At 37.9% G+C, this 15,179-nt stretch overlaps 1 protein-coding gene across 2 annotated transcripts in view; it reads left to right on the top strand.

The window, feature by feature from the left end:
* si:ch211-126j24.1 (phosphofurin acidic cluster sorting protein 2) overlaps positions 1 to 15,179 on the top strand; it is a 74,228-nt gene that overhangs the window by 24,051 nt on the left and 34,998 nt on the right. For both annotated transcript variants that reach the window (XM_053513313.1, XM_053513312.1), the window contains exon 2: positions 7,844 to 7,931. In XM_053513313.1, coding sequence (XP_053369288.1) covers positions 7,844 to 7,931 — 88 coding nt within the window. The remainder of the gene's footprint in view (positions 1 to 7,843; positions 7,932 to 15,179) is intronic.

The following is a 15,179-nucleotide window of genomic DNA, read 5'->3' as shown; positions in this document are numbered from 1 at the left end:
TTGCTCTGTATTTAATAATCACACCTGGATGAGGTTTTGCTGAGACGGAAATAATAAACTCATTAAAAAAAACACAATCGGCTTGATTAAAAACCTTGAACTTGCTGACTGGACTTACTATCTCCGTGTAGCTATGGTACCCATGAGTTTAAGAGGATGTGAGATGAAGAATAGGGGTGAGGCTTGCAGCTGGTGTTTTATGTAGTACATATTACGTAGTACATTTATATTTTTTATACTGGAGTACTCGAAATCATGTGCAAATTATTGTAGATTTTAATGTATATTGCACCAAGTGTTTAGTTGGATAGAAAAGTGGCCTATGTTTGTATAATAACTGGCATTATCTCCTATATAAGATGCATGCAGGTTGGCAGATCTGGTATATAATACATATATTTGAATTGTCTATTTTAATTATTATTTCTAAATTCTTTTGTAATCATCTTATTTAATTAATAAACTGCAGCAGTCACTTGACACTAGGGAGTTTGTATGAACACTGTAAGTGTTGGTGTTATGCAGTTGTATAGTAATGAAGTTCAAAAATCTTTGCGTGTACATGATTTGTTTGTCCCTTACGGCAAGAAGAGACTATAAGGCACCAATAATGATAGACCTGTAAAGCATAAAATGATTGCCAAACAGGAACAACTGTGTCTCTGGTTGATTTAATCCAGCACCATGTTTCAAGGTAAATCGGAACTGTTCCCTTTAGAGCATGCTTTTCAAGGCCACATCTTTTCATTAAGATTCAAATCACGTCGTGACCGACACTTGAGAGTCAGCGTGTACTTTTCCAACTGTTCATGATCTGCCAGTCTTCCTGGCTTACGTGCCATAATAAAGCACAACAGAGAAAATTTTATATAAATTTTTTTTCATATATGTATATGTGTAGAGGAGCCCAAAAAATGTATACACACAATAACAGTTGTTATCTATGCCATTTTCCAAAACTCGAACTGACAACAATGTGTAGTATTATGTTTCCTCTAAAGATCATTTACAAATCATGTGACCATCAAAAGAGAGGCGTATATATTTTTATTTTTATGTGTGTATACATTTTTGGGGCCACTCTGTCTAGTATTGAGTACGTCCTTTTTTGCCATCAAAGCAGACCCGTATGGACCCACTAGACCTCTGAAGGAATGTGTGGTATCTGCGACCAGGCCGTCATTATCGGATCCTGTAAATCCTGTAGGTTGCAAGGTCGGGCATCCATGGATTTGAATTGGTTTTTTTCCCCTCACACAGATGCTCTATTGGATTGAGATCTGGAGAATTTGGAGGCCAAGTCAAAACCTCAAACTCACTGTCGTGGTTCTCAGACTGTTCTTGAACCAGCCTCTGTTCCTTGCATGTATCAGCATGGCCGCCCATTATCCTGTCACTGGTTGACCAGTTTCCCCTTAATTGTACCACTTTTTTTGTAGGTTCTGATCACAACAGACTGAGACCTTCCCCAAAGAGCTGCAAATTTTTCTAGTTTCTCTGCCCCAGACATTTAGCCATCACAGCTTGGGCCTTGTAATTTTTACCATCCAGGTATATACACACAATTCCAGGTACTTTTGTAATGAGATAAATCAGTGTTATTTACTCCATCCCTCAGTGGTCATAATGTTGTGGCTCACTGGTGTATATAAATTTGGTATATAAAGGACATCTTTTTTTTCCTGAGGGAAACAGACAGAGCACCTGTTTCTTCTGGCAGGGTAATTAGGTAGTTTAGTGTAGGAGTTGTCAGCAGTTAAGTGCTGTTTGTGTGTGAGAAGTATGATGAGGAAAGGAGAATGAGATGGTGGGTGACTGATCAGTGATTTTAGAAAGAGAAAGGGTTAAATGTGGGCGATCGACAGAGGTCACCTGCCGCAGGTTGTACATCTTAAATCCTTTCTGCCAGCCCACAGTACACCCCCATGAAAACTATGGACAAAACACTCTTATTATTAAAGTGAAAATGCTTTGTGGCAGCTTGTGTAAAAGAGGAAACAGATATCACACTGATGCTTGTAGTCCAAATGTTGATTATATATCTAAACATTAAACTGCTTAAAATAGCAGTATAAAACTACTTGGTTCTTACACTCATTGACAAGCATCTATTTAACAACATTAGCTATGCTAGTCAACTATTTACAACACGCTTGCATTTTTAAATTAATATCTCTGCGGGTGTTAGGTTACTTATTACTGAATATTCTGTAATTTTAACCAGTACCCATATTTGCTAACAAGCTAGCTAATGTTAGGTTATTATACTTTAGAAACACAGTATCTTTTTTAGCAAGGTAGATAGCATTATGCTATCTGTTACCATCTGTAATTAAAAACAGTCCTCTTTAAGCTTAATATATTAGGTTAACTATTATAATTGTTCTACAGTTAAAGTAGAATTATGTATATTATGTTATAAATTATTCAGCAGTAAAGGCAGTATTTATGTTTATCAGCAAGCTAGTTAACATTAGGCTAACTATTACCTTTTACAAACCTAATGAACAACTATAGCAGCTGTTTGTTTGCTAGCATGTTATTTAATATTAAGGCTGACTATTAGATAATTTTTTTGTATTGTATTGAATTTATGTATATTTATACGGCAGTAATTCAATTTGTTAGCAAGCTAATTTATAGTAGGCTAACTAGTGTATTTTTTTAAAAAGTAAGCAAGTGTGCTAGCAAGTGTTTCCCCTGACACCTTTTTGTTTAGTAGTTTGTTGATATTTTTGTAGTTGATATTTTGTGTGTCATTCTAAATATCATGTGCATCAGGGTTTGAGGAAATTATTTTAGTTAGCATAATAGGATATTTAGGATAGGATTTTGCCTTTTCTGTACTTAGCCAGTCAGCAGTAGCTGGTATGTTAGCATGACTAGCCATGGCCTGAGTAAGACAGTGGTTTTAACAGCTGGCATCAGCGAGGGCTTCTCCTGACTTGCGGGAAATCGTTGTCTTATATAAGACTCTGGATCTGCAAAGTGTGAACAGTTCTCTTGAACACCAAACACTGTTTGCGTTTTTTTCCCATGCTCCCTGGCACATGTACTTCGTGTCTTTCCACCCTGATCTGCCTGCCCTGGGCCTCTCAAAGTCCAGTGGTGAATAGTTTCGGTCAGGTGGCTGTGCTTTGTGCTGAGTTAGCGTGAACATTTCTCCCTGTTGCTCTGTCAATGGCCCACTCTGTTTGGAGGAGATGTTTTGGTGGCAGTGAATGCAGTTTTTCTCACTCACAGTTGCCATGTGACTGTTCGTCTTTGTGTGCGTGTCTAGTGTTAGGGTTCAGTGAGTTTAAGCTTGCAACTTTGTGGGTGAGTAAGTCTTTGTTAATTATGAATGCACTGAATGTTCACCCACTGACTGTATTTGGCTGACTACAAGAATAATCTGCACAGTCTGTGTTTGAGTGAATAAGTAATGATGCAGGATATTTTGACAAAATACATTCTGTATCCACTGTCCAGCTCGGATTATTGGTCAGTTGCAAAGAAATTCTTCATCATGCAAGAACTCATCACCCTTTTCAATAACAGGAGAAAATACATCTGAGTGCAAAACTGTGTTTTGCATTCTGTCTGCATGGTTTATTGCTATATGAAAGAAACTGATGGCTGCTGTTAGCAGGGTGACAGTTACAGATCAACAGAGTTGCCAACTTTTCAGAAAAGCTTAAAATAAGGAATTGGTTCTGCTCATACATGTACACAACGCCCCCACTGCGTATGCTCAGACATTTTATCTAACACTAACTGCACACCTTACCCTGCATTTCTCAGGTTTTGTATATTTCTGAGTTAAAGATAAAGAAATGATGCATCTGACTGTATTAATTCCAGTTGGTACAGCTGACATCCGAAATATGCACGCAAACAAAAACCAAACCACATACACCCCATGTGGGGCAGCAGGAGCATAGCACGGAACTCTTGGCTCTATGCATAAGGACCCCTTCCTTTTTTGATCCATATTTCTCACCTTTCTCATTTTAGAATTACAAGAGTCCCTCATTCATTGGCATGCTGGGTAGTCAGCTCTATAATAAAAATAATGATGATGATGGTGATGATGATAAACGGAGAAAGTCCAGCCAGAGAAGAATCAATATTGATAGAAAATAAGAGGAGAAAGCAAGAAAAGAAAAGGAAGAGAAAAAAAGATACAGAATATAAAGTGGGATTGTAAAGAGTGTATAATTGTAAATATCTTTCTCTGTTCCACCTCCCCACATTCACGTGATATTCTCGTAATCACTTTTGTTAGCCTTTAAGTGTTCTTATCAATGTAAAAAGTGCTACATGATAAAACTCGATCATATTGTAATGTCACTGTAAATAATCACATGTATTTCCTCTTTGGATAATACTGTCACTGTCCTCACTCACTCTTTAATGCTCCAGCTTGTGTGTAACTTTGCTGCAGTCTGTAAATGCATTTGAATGTCAGTTTATTTTATTTGATTGGTGATCTGTTACGCACTGTTATGGCTGTTCCAATTATTATCCCTTGTTTTGCGTTTGATTGCTGCCTCATGCAGCTGTAAATGTGTGTTAATTTCAATCAGATTACACAAATATTATTTCCCTACACTTGGAGAGAAGAAATTGGAAGTGTGGTGTGAGAGCGTGAAGATGTGTGATTGCGTAAGTCTCACAATCAGTGCATGAGAGGTGTCAGCTTTGCTAATCAAGTGTGGTTGTACATTAATTCCATTTTTTGTATCCATAAGAACAGCTTAACCAGGGTAACAATAATAAAGTAAATTAAATGTAGATCAGAGACTGCACATTTGTTTGGTTGGTGATCCGTGAACAGATTTATTTTAATTTCTTTTCAGAGCACTGTCTACATATACATAGTCTAATCACTGTCTGTAAATATTTATTTCTTTTTGTCAACATATAAACACAAGTCACTGCAATGCTGACAGCTTTACACTCTGCTAGATGGACACAGATGTTATGTTGCAAGTGTTTATTTACCCGGGGGTTTGTAATTGTCTTGTATTTCTGTAATTTTGGCACATACTTTTAAAAAGTGACAGTATTTATGCAGCCATATAAAAACAAGTAGGCACAAAAATAACATAGACTTATATTTGAGATTTTATGTTTCCTGATAATCAAGTTAGCTAAAACTACAAATTTCATCTCAGTGCACCACTACCAAAGTCAAATAATGTTGATGTTGTATGAAATAAAAATAAGAGGTTTCATGTTTGACAGAAACAGATAAAAATAACTCATACTTTACCTTTATCTAGAAATCAATATTTAATGAACATACATATTGAAACATCCTAAACCAGTGCTTGGTATTTGCATGTTAAACCATGATTGGCTCTTGTATTTTTGCTGCTCAGAATTTGCGTACTAGAACATGATTGGATGTTTTACTAGTGACCCTCTTTGTATTTGCATATTAAAACATGATTGGTTGCTTCTGTATTTGCATACTAGAACATGATTGGTTGCTGTATTAGTAACATGCTCTGCATTTGCATACTAGAACATGATTGGTTCCTGCTTTATTTGCATACTAGAACATGATTGGTTCCTGCTTTATTTGCATACTAGAACATGATTGATTCCTGCTTTATTTGCATACTAGAACATGATTGGTTCCTGCTTTATTTGCAAACTAGAACATGATTGGTTGCTGTATTAGTGACATGCTCTGCAATTGCATTCTAGAAAATCACTGAGCCACCAATGCACTGTTGCACACTAGAAAATTATTGGTTGTTGTATTAGTGACATGATGTGTATTTGCACATTAGGACATGATTGGATGTTTTATTAGTCACCCACATTTGCATACTAGAACATGATTGGATGTTTCACTATTGACCTACTCCGCATTTGCATACTAGATCGTGGTTGGCTCTTATATTTGTGATCCGCTCAGTATTTGCATCCTAGAACGTGATTGGCTGTGTTGAGTGAAAAATAGATTTGAGAAGGAGGAAGGGCTCTAACTTGTGAATTTCTGCTTTGTCAGCATGGATCAGTCATACTTCTGCTGATTAGATTTATAGTCAGTGAGAGGGAAAAGAGAAAGAGAGAGAGATAGAGATGTTATATCAGATGTTATATCAGAGTCTCGCACTCTGTCAGTTGTTTGCTACTGAGGTGTGAACGTGAGGGTGCATGTCTGATCCAGCCTACAGCCGTGGTGTTCAAAAATCAGAGCGAATGATTGAATTTTTTTTTAAACTTTCAAACCCCATCTCTCATTTCTGCATTATTAATCTTCTCCTTTTTCTTTTTATTATTATTATTATTATTTATTTATTACTAAAACCTTATGCTTGTCCTTTAGCACTAGTACAATGTCCTGTTTCTTTAATCCCTAAATAATGAAAGCAATGTGCCTTAAATAATTCACAACAAATCAGAAGCTCTTGTATAATGGCTGTTCAAGTAAAAGGGCAGTTATATTTGCATTATTAATTTCTGGTGAAGCTGCGTGTGATATTTCCTAACAAAGTTATTTTCTATTTGTCAAAATATCAACAAATTAGAAATTTAAACCGCTATGACTCCGAACAGGATAAAGTCATTTCTAAAGATGAATGAACACTATAAATGCCAGCTTTATTTATTAAAGCGAAAAATGCCTGCATTTGTGATCATTTTTTTTCATGATGCATGCACATATTCTCTATTCTGTAAGCTTTATATATATATATTTTTTTTTTTACCAGTGACAGCTGACTAATCATATGAGACAGGATAATTGAAAGAATAAAACTTCCCCTTCTGAGCTCTATAGTAAACTTGGTAATGCTGTAGATAGTCTCTGACTTGATGAGCTAAATCCTTTATAGAAATCCATGCAATTAGGATGCTGCAGGTTTTTTTTTATGTTTATATGCTTTGCTACAGTGTTTTGCATGTACTTGGTTCATTTCACTGAAAGTCTTCATTCGATCCCCCTTCATACTATATGAATTTTTTTCAAATGTCATAAACACTATGGCGCAATCGAAACTTCACCTATCTGTTTTTTCCCCCTTAGAGGTTTTGGCTCATCTATCTTACGTCTTATACAAATTCTCGAATGCAAATGAGCGCAGAGTGCCAAAACCTCACCATAACGAATAAGGAGCTCCCTACAGACGCTGCACGATATCTCACCTTGAAATGAAAAAGCGTCTGCAGCTCACTAACCGCAGACACAAAAAGGCATGTGCGAACGGTAACAACTGCTGAGTCACTGATATCATCATAGCGAGGTGCGTCGTCCTCATGAGAGATCTGAACGGTAAACTCTGTCACAGCAGGATGATCGCGGTTATACCATGACAAATGATGAGTGTTGTGTGGGATTTGTGTTGCGAAATAAGGGCATGTGCCAATGGCACTATTGTTTACTGTGCGAGTGTGGATGTGAGTGTAGGTGTGTGATGTCTGCAAAACGTTTTCGTTACTGGCATCCAGGTTGTGCAACATTGTAGGTGTTTGCAGAATCAAATCTCTGCATGTTTTGCTAGATGTTATCATTAGATGAGCCATGAAGGTTTGCACAATGTAGAATATAATGAAAATAATCAATAAACTAATTCAATGACGTTAAATCATTTTCTTTTATACATTTGATCAAAAGCTCACGATTCATATATTTGAATTGTCGATATGTTTGTACGTTTATCTACCTCTCTATCGATTTATTTATCTATCTGTCTATGAACGTTTAACAGGAAATGAAAAAAAAATTCTGTTCAAGAGATTGGGGCTCAGGTGTTGGTGTTAGGTGGCAATAAAACATCTAATAAGTATCTCTCTCTCTCTCTCTCTTTCTTCTCCCTCGTTCTCCCCCCCTTCCCTCATCTCCCAGGCTGTGCAGCCTTACACTGAAGAAGCTGATTGTTTTGAAAGAGCTGGACCGGGAACTCAACTCTGTGGTCATCGCTGTCAAGATTCAGGTATGACAAAGCGAGTGTGTGTTTCCATTATGTGTTTTTTTTTTTTTGCTTTTTGTGTGTATCCACAGAAGCCCTTCACACCCGGCACCGTGGAAACTGGGAGCGGTTGCCAGGGTGACAGCTTGTTCAGTGAGAACGGCGAAGCAAGAGGGGTGGGAGCTGAAATGATGCATGCTGGGATATGCTGAGAGGATTAGTTCAGAGGGACTAGGAGGCCCTCAACATTCTTCACAGGTCGCTTTGTGTATATGTGTGTGTATATGTGCTTCTTACAAAAACAGGCTTTTATTCTGTATAAAAGAAGAACACCAAAGTTGGACCCAGTAATTAGGTTTAGTCGCAGCTCATGTGTTCGCGGCTCATCAGGAAGGATGGCTGGAGCAAGAGAAATACCTTTACTCCGTCTCAGCTTTTGATTTTATTCTGGCTCAGAGGTCAGATCAATGACAGCTTCATTAAGTGGGGAAATCTGTTTATACCCATCCACAAGATCAAATTAGTGAAGTTTAATCCTGTTACACTAAGGTGTTTACTTCCAGTCAATCTGTGTCTTCGGGAAGGGTTCGTATTATGATCAGTTATGGAGGAGGGGAACGGTGGGAAATGTCTTATGTTAAAGGGTGTGATGCTGGATTTATTTATAGAGCTGGTCCAGGGGAGTGTGCTACAGCACAGGGGCAGCACCTTTATTCCTCTTGTACATTTACATTTATGGCATTGAGCAGAAGCACTTATTTAGAGTTACTTACATATATTTATTAGAGATGAAGAAAAAATAATTCTATGATATATCTAGAATATGTTGTAAGGCAATTTATGTATCGTCACACTGACTCCAAAATTGCTTTTTGGGTTTATTTATATATGTGTGCATTTGTTGTGGTGAAATGTTGCCATTTCTTTATAATCTTGCTGGTCGTGCTCTAACTATTCACACATTGGGAGACAGCACAGCATCCTGTATAGTAGAAACCAATTATTTAATACGTTTGTTTAAAATTGTAACGAAATAAAAATTATACTATTGAATTGGGATTTTTACAAAATCGTGATACTTACCTAGGTACCGTGATAAACCATGTATTGGTTGGTGAGTCTCATCTCTACTTACATAAGGAGTTTGCAGCTTTGGTGGTGATGGTGGCTGTCACAAATGCATCTCTGGTGTTTTTGCCTAAGTTCTCTTGTCCACCATTCAGCACACACCTCAACATAGTGCAAATTACCTTCATTCACTACTTGCACTTCTTCTGTTTCTTCACTGTTCACCTTCAACCGATGGACATCTGTCCTTTCTCAGTGCATCATTTTTTTTTTTTTAATGAACTAGCATGACTTCTGTAGCAGATCCTGTGTTTCGGTTATCTAGGCAAGTGAAAGTAAATTATGTAAATATTAAATTATTTATCTGAAGACTTTATGGGTTTGCATACAGCTGTGGGGGTTGTAAATCCAGAAGATCAAAAAAGAATGTTTATGTTTATATAAACATAATATTTATATAAACAATGTTTAAAGATCAAATACGCTTTAAAACAAAGGCCAGCCATGTTCGTTAACATTTACCGCTATATTCATTCATTCATTCATTCATTTATTCATTTTCAGTAACAGCTTTATCCTGGTCAGTCACAGAGGTTTATTGAAATTACTAATGTTTATATTTTGGCGAATGTAACAGAAAATAAAAATGAAAAACAATTGAGTCACTCAGATCTACACACGAGGCATTTTAATTAGAGCACGGCTTCACCCAAAGCCACTCCCACTCTCACAGGTGGGTGATAAAGACTCTAGAACGTTCTCATTTCTCTCTGCTCAGCAGAAGTGTACCAGATTTACTGATTTCTAAAACATTTCCCCCAAAATTTGATTGGGATTTAAAACTATTTAAATATCTTAAACATTTCAGATTAATTCCTGTATGTGATCATGTTATTATCTTCACATACAGTATCTTTATTTTTAACACACATAATGAATACCATGTATTACAGTGAATTTCACTACACAAAACTCTAAAGTTTAGTTATGATGTGAAAATATTTCAGCACATTTCTGTATCACCTTATTGAAGTGTGAGACTGAAAATAAACACCACAGTTTTGAGTTTAAATCTCAAAATGTTTTTAAAAATGGATTCCACTTGGTATATGTGTTCCTGAAGAAGTGTAACCTGTTTTAATATTTAATAGCCAGACCACACCTAGACATGATACAGCCTTTTAATAGCAGCAATATTTCCTATCACAGTAAACTGTTCTTGTGGCAGATTGACTCTGTGGGCAGTAAGGACGAAGGATCCTATTGTGTTGGAGCTTGAATACTTGAACACTATTGAACAGATTATCGACACATTTTGCCTTTGTTGAAAGTTTAAGATAAGTTGTGAATAACTCAAATAACTTAAAGTTGATTAATTCAGTTACATTCCCTTTTGTTCCACAGATCCGATTCATTACACGTGTGATTTATTTTCTAGAGCAAATGCTCTGACATTGGTTCTGTCTGCCACATTTATATTAACATTGACTTCATTTTTAAAGTAATAACTTGCACAGGAACTTCTAAGGTGGATGTTCTACCAATTTTAAGATCATACGCTTTACTATGGTGGCATGATGGTAGTGGTTAGCACTGTAGCCTCGCACCTCCACGGTCAAGGGATCGATTTTCTCCTCTGTCTGTCTGTGTATGCGGAATTTTATTCATTAATGAATGAATTGTGTTTTATTTCTCTGTGTTTTAACATTAACACAGGCCTGAGAGATCTTCCAAAGTGTGTGTGTGTGTGTTAATGCTCTAGCTAAAATACCCTCCAGATCATTCATCGTTCATGCATCAAGCCCCAATTAATTCACTCCTCCTCCAAATCCGCTATTTCAGTGTCTATTGTGGATCCACACCGGTCAAGCAAGCAGGGGATGGGGTTGGGATGTTTTTTTTGTTTTGTTTTTTACATGTGAATATCTAAAAATGACTAAAAAGTGAAGTTTGCGTCATAGGTCTTTTTGAATTGTTTCATAATTATAAATTATAGGAAGGAGTTTCCAGTGTCAGCGCTTTGTCACTTTGTCACCATGAGGGCAAAGCATTGCAGTATTTTTTTGTCGCCTGCCTGCAAAGCATAGACAACAAATAAGGATTGCTCTCTGCGGCCTCAGCGCGCTCGCCGCCTTCCATCGTCACACGTTTTTTCTACCCGCAGCTATTCTGAAACCATTCATGGGAATTCGGCCAAACCTTTACAGGAAGCAAAGATGTGCACTAACGTTAAAAAAATGTAGCACACTTAGTGGACAGGTGACGCATGTCTTCCTTGGAAAACACACATCTATTTTTTAATATATTATATCCTGTTTTTCTTTTTTATTATTATAAAAGAGAGAGACTTTTGATTTAACTACTGTTATTGATGTTATGGTGTAAGTGCAAACAAGCATTAACTTGTTTTATGGATTTTCCACAGAATTAACAAAAAAAATCTAAATTGCAAAGAAAATAAAATGACATTCTTTAATTAATTAAAAAGCAACAGCAGTAATTATTGGCAAACTGCTGTCCTATAGGAGGAATGTGATGATGTAGAAACGTAGTAAACGTTTGGGGTGGAGATTAGATCCTCTGGTTTATGTTCTGTTGTATTACACAAACCTGTGGTGGATTATATTACTGCAGAACTTAAGCACTCAAAGGCCCCGCTTGGCCTCGGTCCTATTTCGGTGGGCAACATTTTGATTTTCTTTCAAATATTAAAATTATGACGAATATCTGTTATCAATAGTATTACCCTGTAATCGTTACCGATCATTATTTGCCTTCTCTATGCGCCTGCATTTGTCAAGCAGTAGAAAACGACTGCATAACAGGATTCTGTAGCCTCTCACCCGGTTCAGGGAAGGTCATGCGAGAGATGGAAGTGGAGCTTTCCAAGCACTCAATCTACAACAGAGAAGGAAGTCAGAGATTACTGGCAGTAAAGCCTTTGAGAGGGACTTGTATATCAGACTGACTAAGAATAGCCAGTGTTTTTTTTTCCTCCTCTGATTCCCCTCAGTGTGGACCCAATCAGTTTTTGCTGTCTTTGGGGAAACAATAGACTAGAGAGCTGCAGATGAAATGAGTTGACAAATGAAAAAGAACCTGAGATTTTTCGTCCGTGTTTCTGCTGCCAAAGGGCCGGATGACGCAGACAAACCTTCATCCGCTTTATCTCCACTCGTGCTCATAGAGTGCGAGTTGGTAAGCACTTTCCCTAAAGGCTAGCCTGTTCAGAGCTTTTTATCATGTCCGTTAGGGATACATGTTTGTATGCATGTGTGTGTGTCTTTGTGTGTGTGCATATTCTTCGTTTGAAGCCTCGCCGAGTCATTTCTCAATCTTCCTCTCCTCTGTCCTTCACATCTCGTCTTTTCAAGCTCCCCGTTTCCCTGGACTGTGACAATGAAAAACAAGATCCTTAAGTGCTTTACTGCTTCATGTACACTGGATCGATTCATTGTGTGGTTTTTCAAACACCGTCTCGGAAGGAAATGAAAACAAGATGGGAGCTTGTTATGAAGACTGAAGCTGTTTTTATCAGCAATAATGCCTTCCTGCCTTTGTTTTATTAACTTTAGACCGAACAAATTTTGCTGACTCACACGGAGTCCAGATCTTTATAAAAGTATCTGCTAATATACAGTATATATATATTGAGTACGGAAAGTATTCAGACCCCCTTAAATTTTTCACTCTGTTATATTGCAGCCATTTGCTAAAATCATTTAAGTTCATTTTTTTCCTCAGTAATGTACACACAGCACCCCATATTGACAGAAAAACACAGAATTGTTGACATTTTTGCAGATTTATTAAAAACAGAAGAACTGAAATATCACATGGTCCTACGTATTCAGACCCTTTGCTCAGTATTTAGTAGAAGCACCCTTTTGATCTAATACAGCCGTGAGTCTTTTTGGGAAAGATGCAAAAAGTTTTTCACACGCCATTCCTCTTTGCAGAACCTCTCCTGTTCTGTCGGGTTGGATGGTAAACATTTGTGGACAGCCATTTTTAGGTCTCTCCAGAGATGCTTAATTGGGTTTAAGTCAGGGCTCTGGCTGGGCCATTCAAGAACAGTCACAGAGTTGTTGTAAAGCCACTTCTTCATTATTTTAGCTGTGTACTTAGGGTCATTCTCTTGTTGGAAGGTAAACCTTCGGCCCAGTCTGAGGTCCTGAGCACTCTGGCGAAGGTTTTCGTTCAGGATATTCCTATACTTGGCCACATTCATCTTTCCCTCGATTGCAACAAGTCGTCCTGTCCCTGCAGCCTGTTAGCTGCTTGGTGGCCTTGTCTGGGGGGCTGCCACCACCATGCTTCACTGTTGGGACTGTCTTGGACAGGTGATGAGCAGTGCCTTGTTCTCTCCACACATACCGCTTAGAATTAAGGCCAAAAACTTCTATCTTGGTCTCATCAGACCAGAGAATCTTATTTCTCGCCATCTTGGATTCCTTCAGGTGTTTTTTTAGCAAACGCCATGCAGGCTTTCATGTGTCATTGCACTGAGGAGAGGCTTCCGTCGGGCCACTCTGCCATAAAGCTCTGACATTCACGATGAGCTGTAAGGTCTTATATAGACAGGTGTGTGGCTTTCCTAATCAAGTCCAATTAGTATAATCAAACACAGCTGGACTCAAATGAAGGTGTAGAACCATCTCGAGGATGATCAGAAGGAATGTTTTTTCTGATATTTTAATATATTTTCTATATATTACTTAAATACTCAAACCCTTTGACATCTCGAATTTCTCTGGTTCTGGGATATTACTAAACAAGTAAAACTATGGCTGCAATTATATTCAGGAACTGTATACTGTATATAAAAGATCCTGAGACCACTTTGGTGACTCTGCTTACTTTGCACAGATGTTTTACACATGTTTGTTAGAAGTGAAGTGAATAGGACCTTAAATATTTTTATAGTACCTTGTCATATAATTAATGGGAATGTAATGTATGTCATCCATTACTCCTTGTGTTTATTTAATTTTTGGTAAAAAAGTATTGGTACATTTACAAGTATAGCACAGTGATTTTTGATTCTGCGTATCTCAGCTTTTTAGGAAGCTGAGGTCAGTTGAGAGGTTAAATGTTTTTGCGAAGGTGTTTGTGCTGCAGTAGAGATAAAACGAATGGTAGCAACCTATAATAACAATGCTAGTTCTTGTTAAAGTATCAGTAAATTCAGGAAACCTGTGAGAAGACACATGTTTTCTGCATGCTCTGACTTTACAACAACACGCTTATGTATATGATCTGGTTTTGAATATCAAGAGCTCCCATTAGAGATCCAACTTTTAAAACCCAAAGGGTATACCAACCGTGATGGGGGGTTATCTCACTCATTCCCTCATTGTCTATACTGCTTTATCCTGTATACAGGGTTGCGGGGTGTCTGGAGAATATCCCAGGAGACTTAGGGAATGAGGCGGGGTACTGTACATTCTGAACAAGATGCCAGTCAATTGCGGGGCACACACACTCACACGCTAAGTTACACACCACGGGCAATTGGGGAACACCAATTACAGTAGCTCAATCAGCAGGTTTTTGGACTGTGGGAGGAAACCGGAGCACCCGGAGGAATCCCACCAAGCGCAGGAAGAACATGCAAACTCCATGCACACAGACCAGAGCCGGGAATTAGACCTGGAACCTAGAGGTGCAAGCCGACAGTGCTAAACACTAAGCAATTGGGTGATGGGGGAAATGAATAATAAAATCCACTTTCAAGTAATGTTCTAATAGCATATGTTTTATACAGAAAGGGAATGTGGAAAACGTGTCATGGGAGGAACCTGTGTGGAATGCACCACCAAAAGATACAAGGAAGTCCCATCGATGCTTGGACCAGACAAGGCAAAGTGTTTGTGCAAGGGTAGAATAAGCAGACAACACTAGAGCCATCATAACAGAAAACATATATACAAGGTAAAAAATAAAAGCCCCTGAGACGATCCAGCTCTCCTACCAGGTGCCAAAAATGCAGCAGGGGAAAGCATGAGGGAAAAACAACAAAGTGGCAGTGATGGTATAGCGTTCGTTCCTCAAGGAATATTGCCTAATAATGATACGTCCAAATGGGAATGGCTACAGAAAGAGAAGAAAACAACCGAGCTCCCGTGGGACCTCCAGAACCAGACAGACAAACAACACAGACACAGTAAATAGAGATAAGGAACAAAAAAAACAGAAGATATA

The sequence above is a fragment of the Clarias gariepinus genome, chromosome 15 (assembly GCF_024256425.1).
Source record: "Clarias gariepinus isolate MV-2021 ecotype Netherlands chromosome 15, CGAR_prim_01v2, whole genome shotgun sequence".
NCBI lineage: Eukaryota > Metazoa > Chordata > Actinopteri > Siluriformes > Clariidae > Clarias > Clarias gariepinus.
This window is presented reverse-complemented; position numbering and strand designations above follow the sequence as displayed.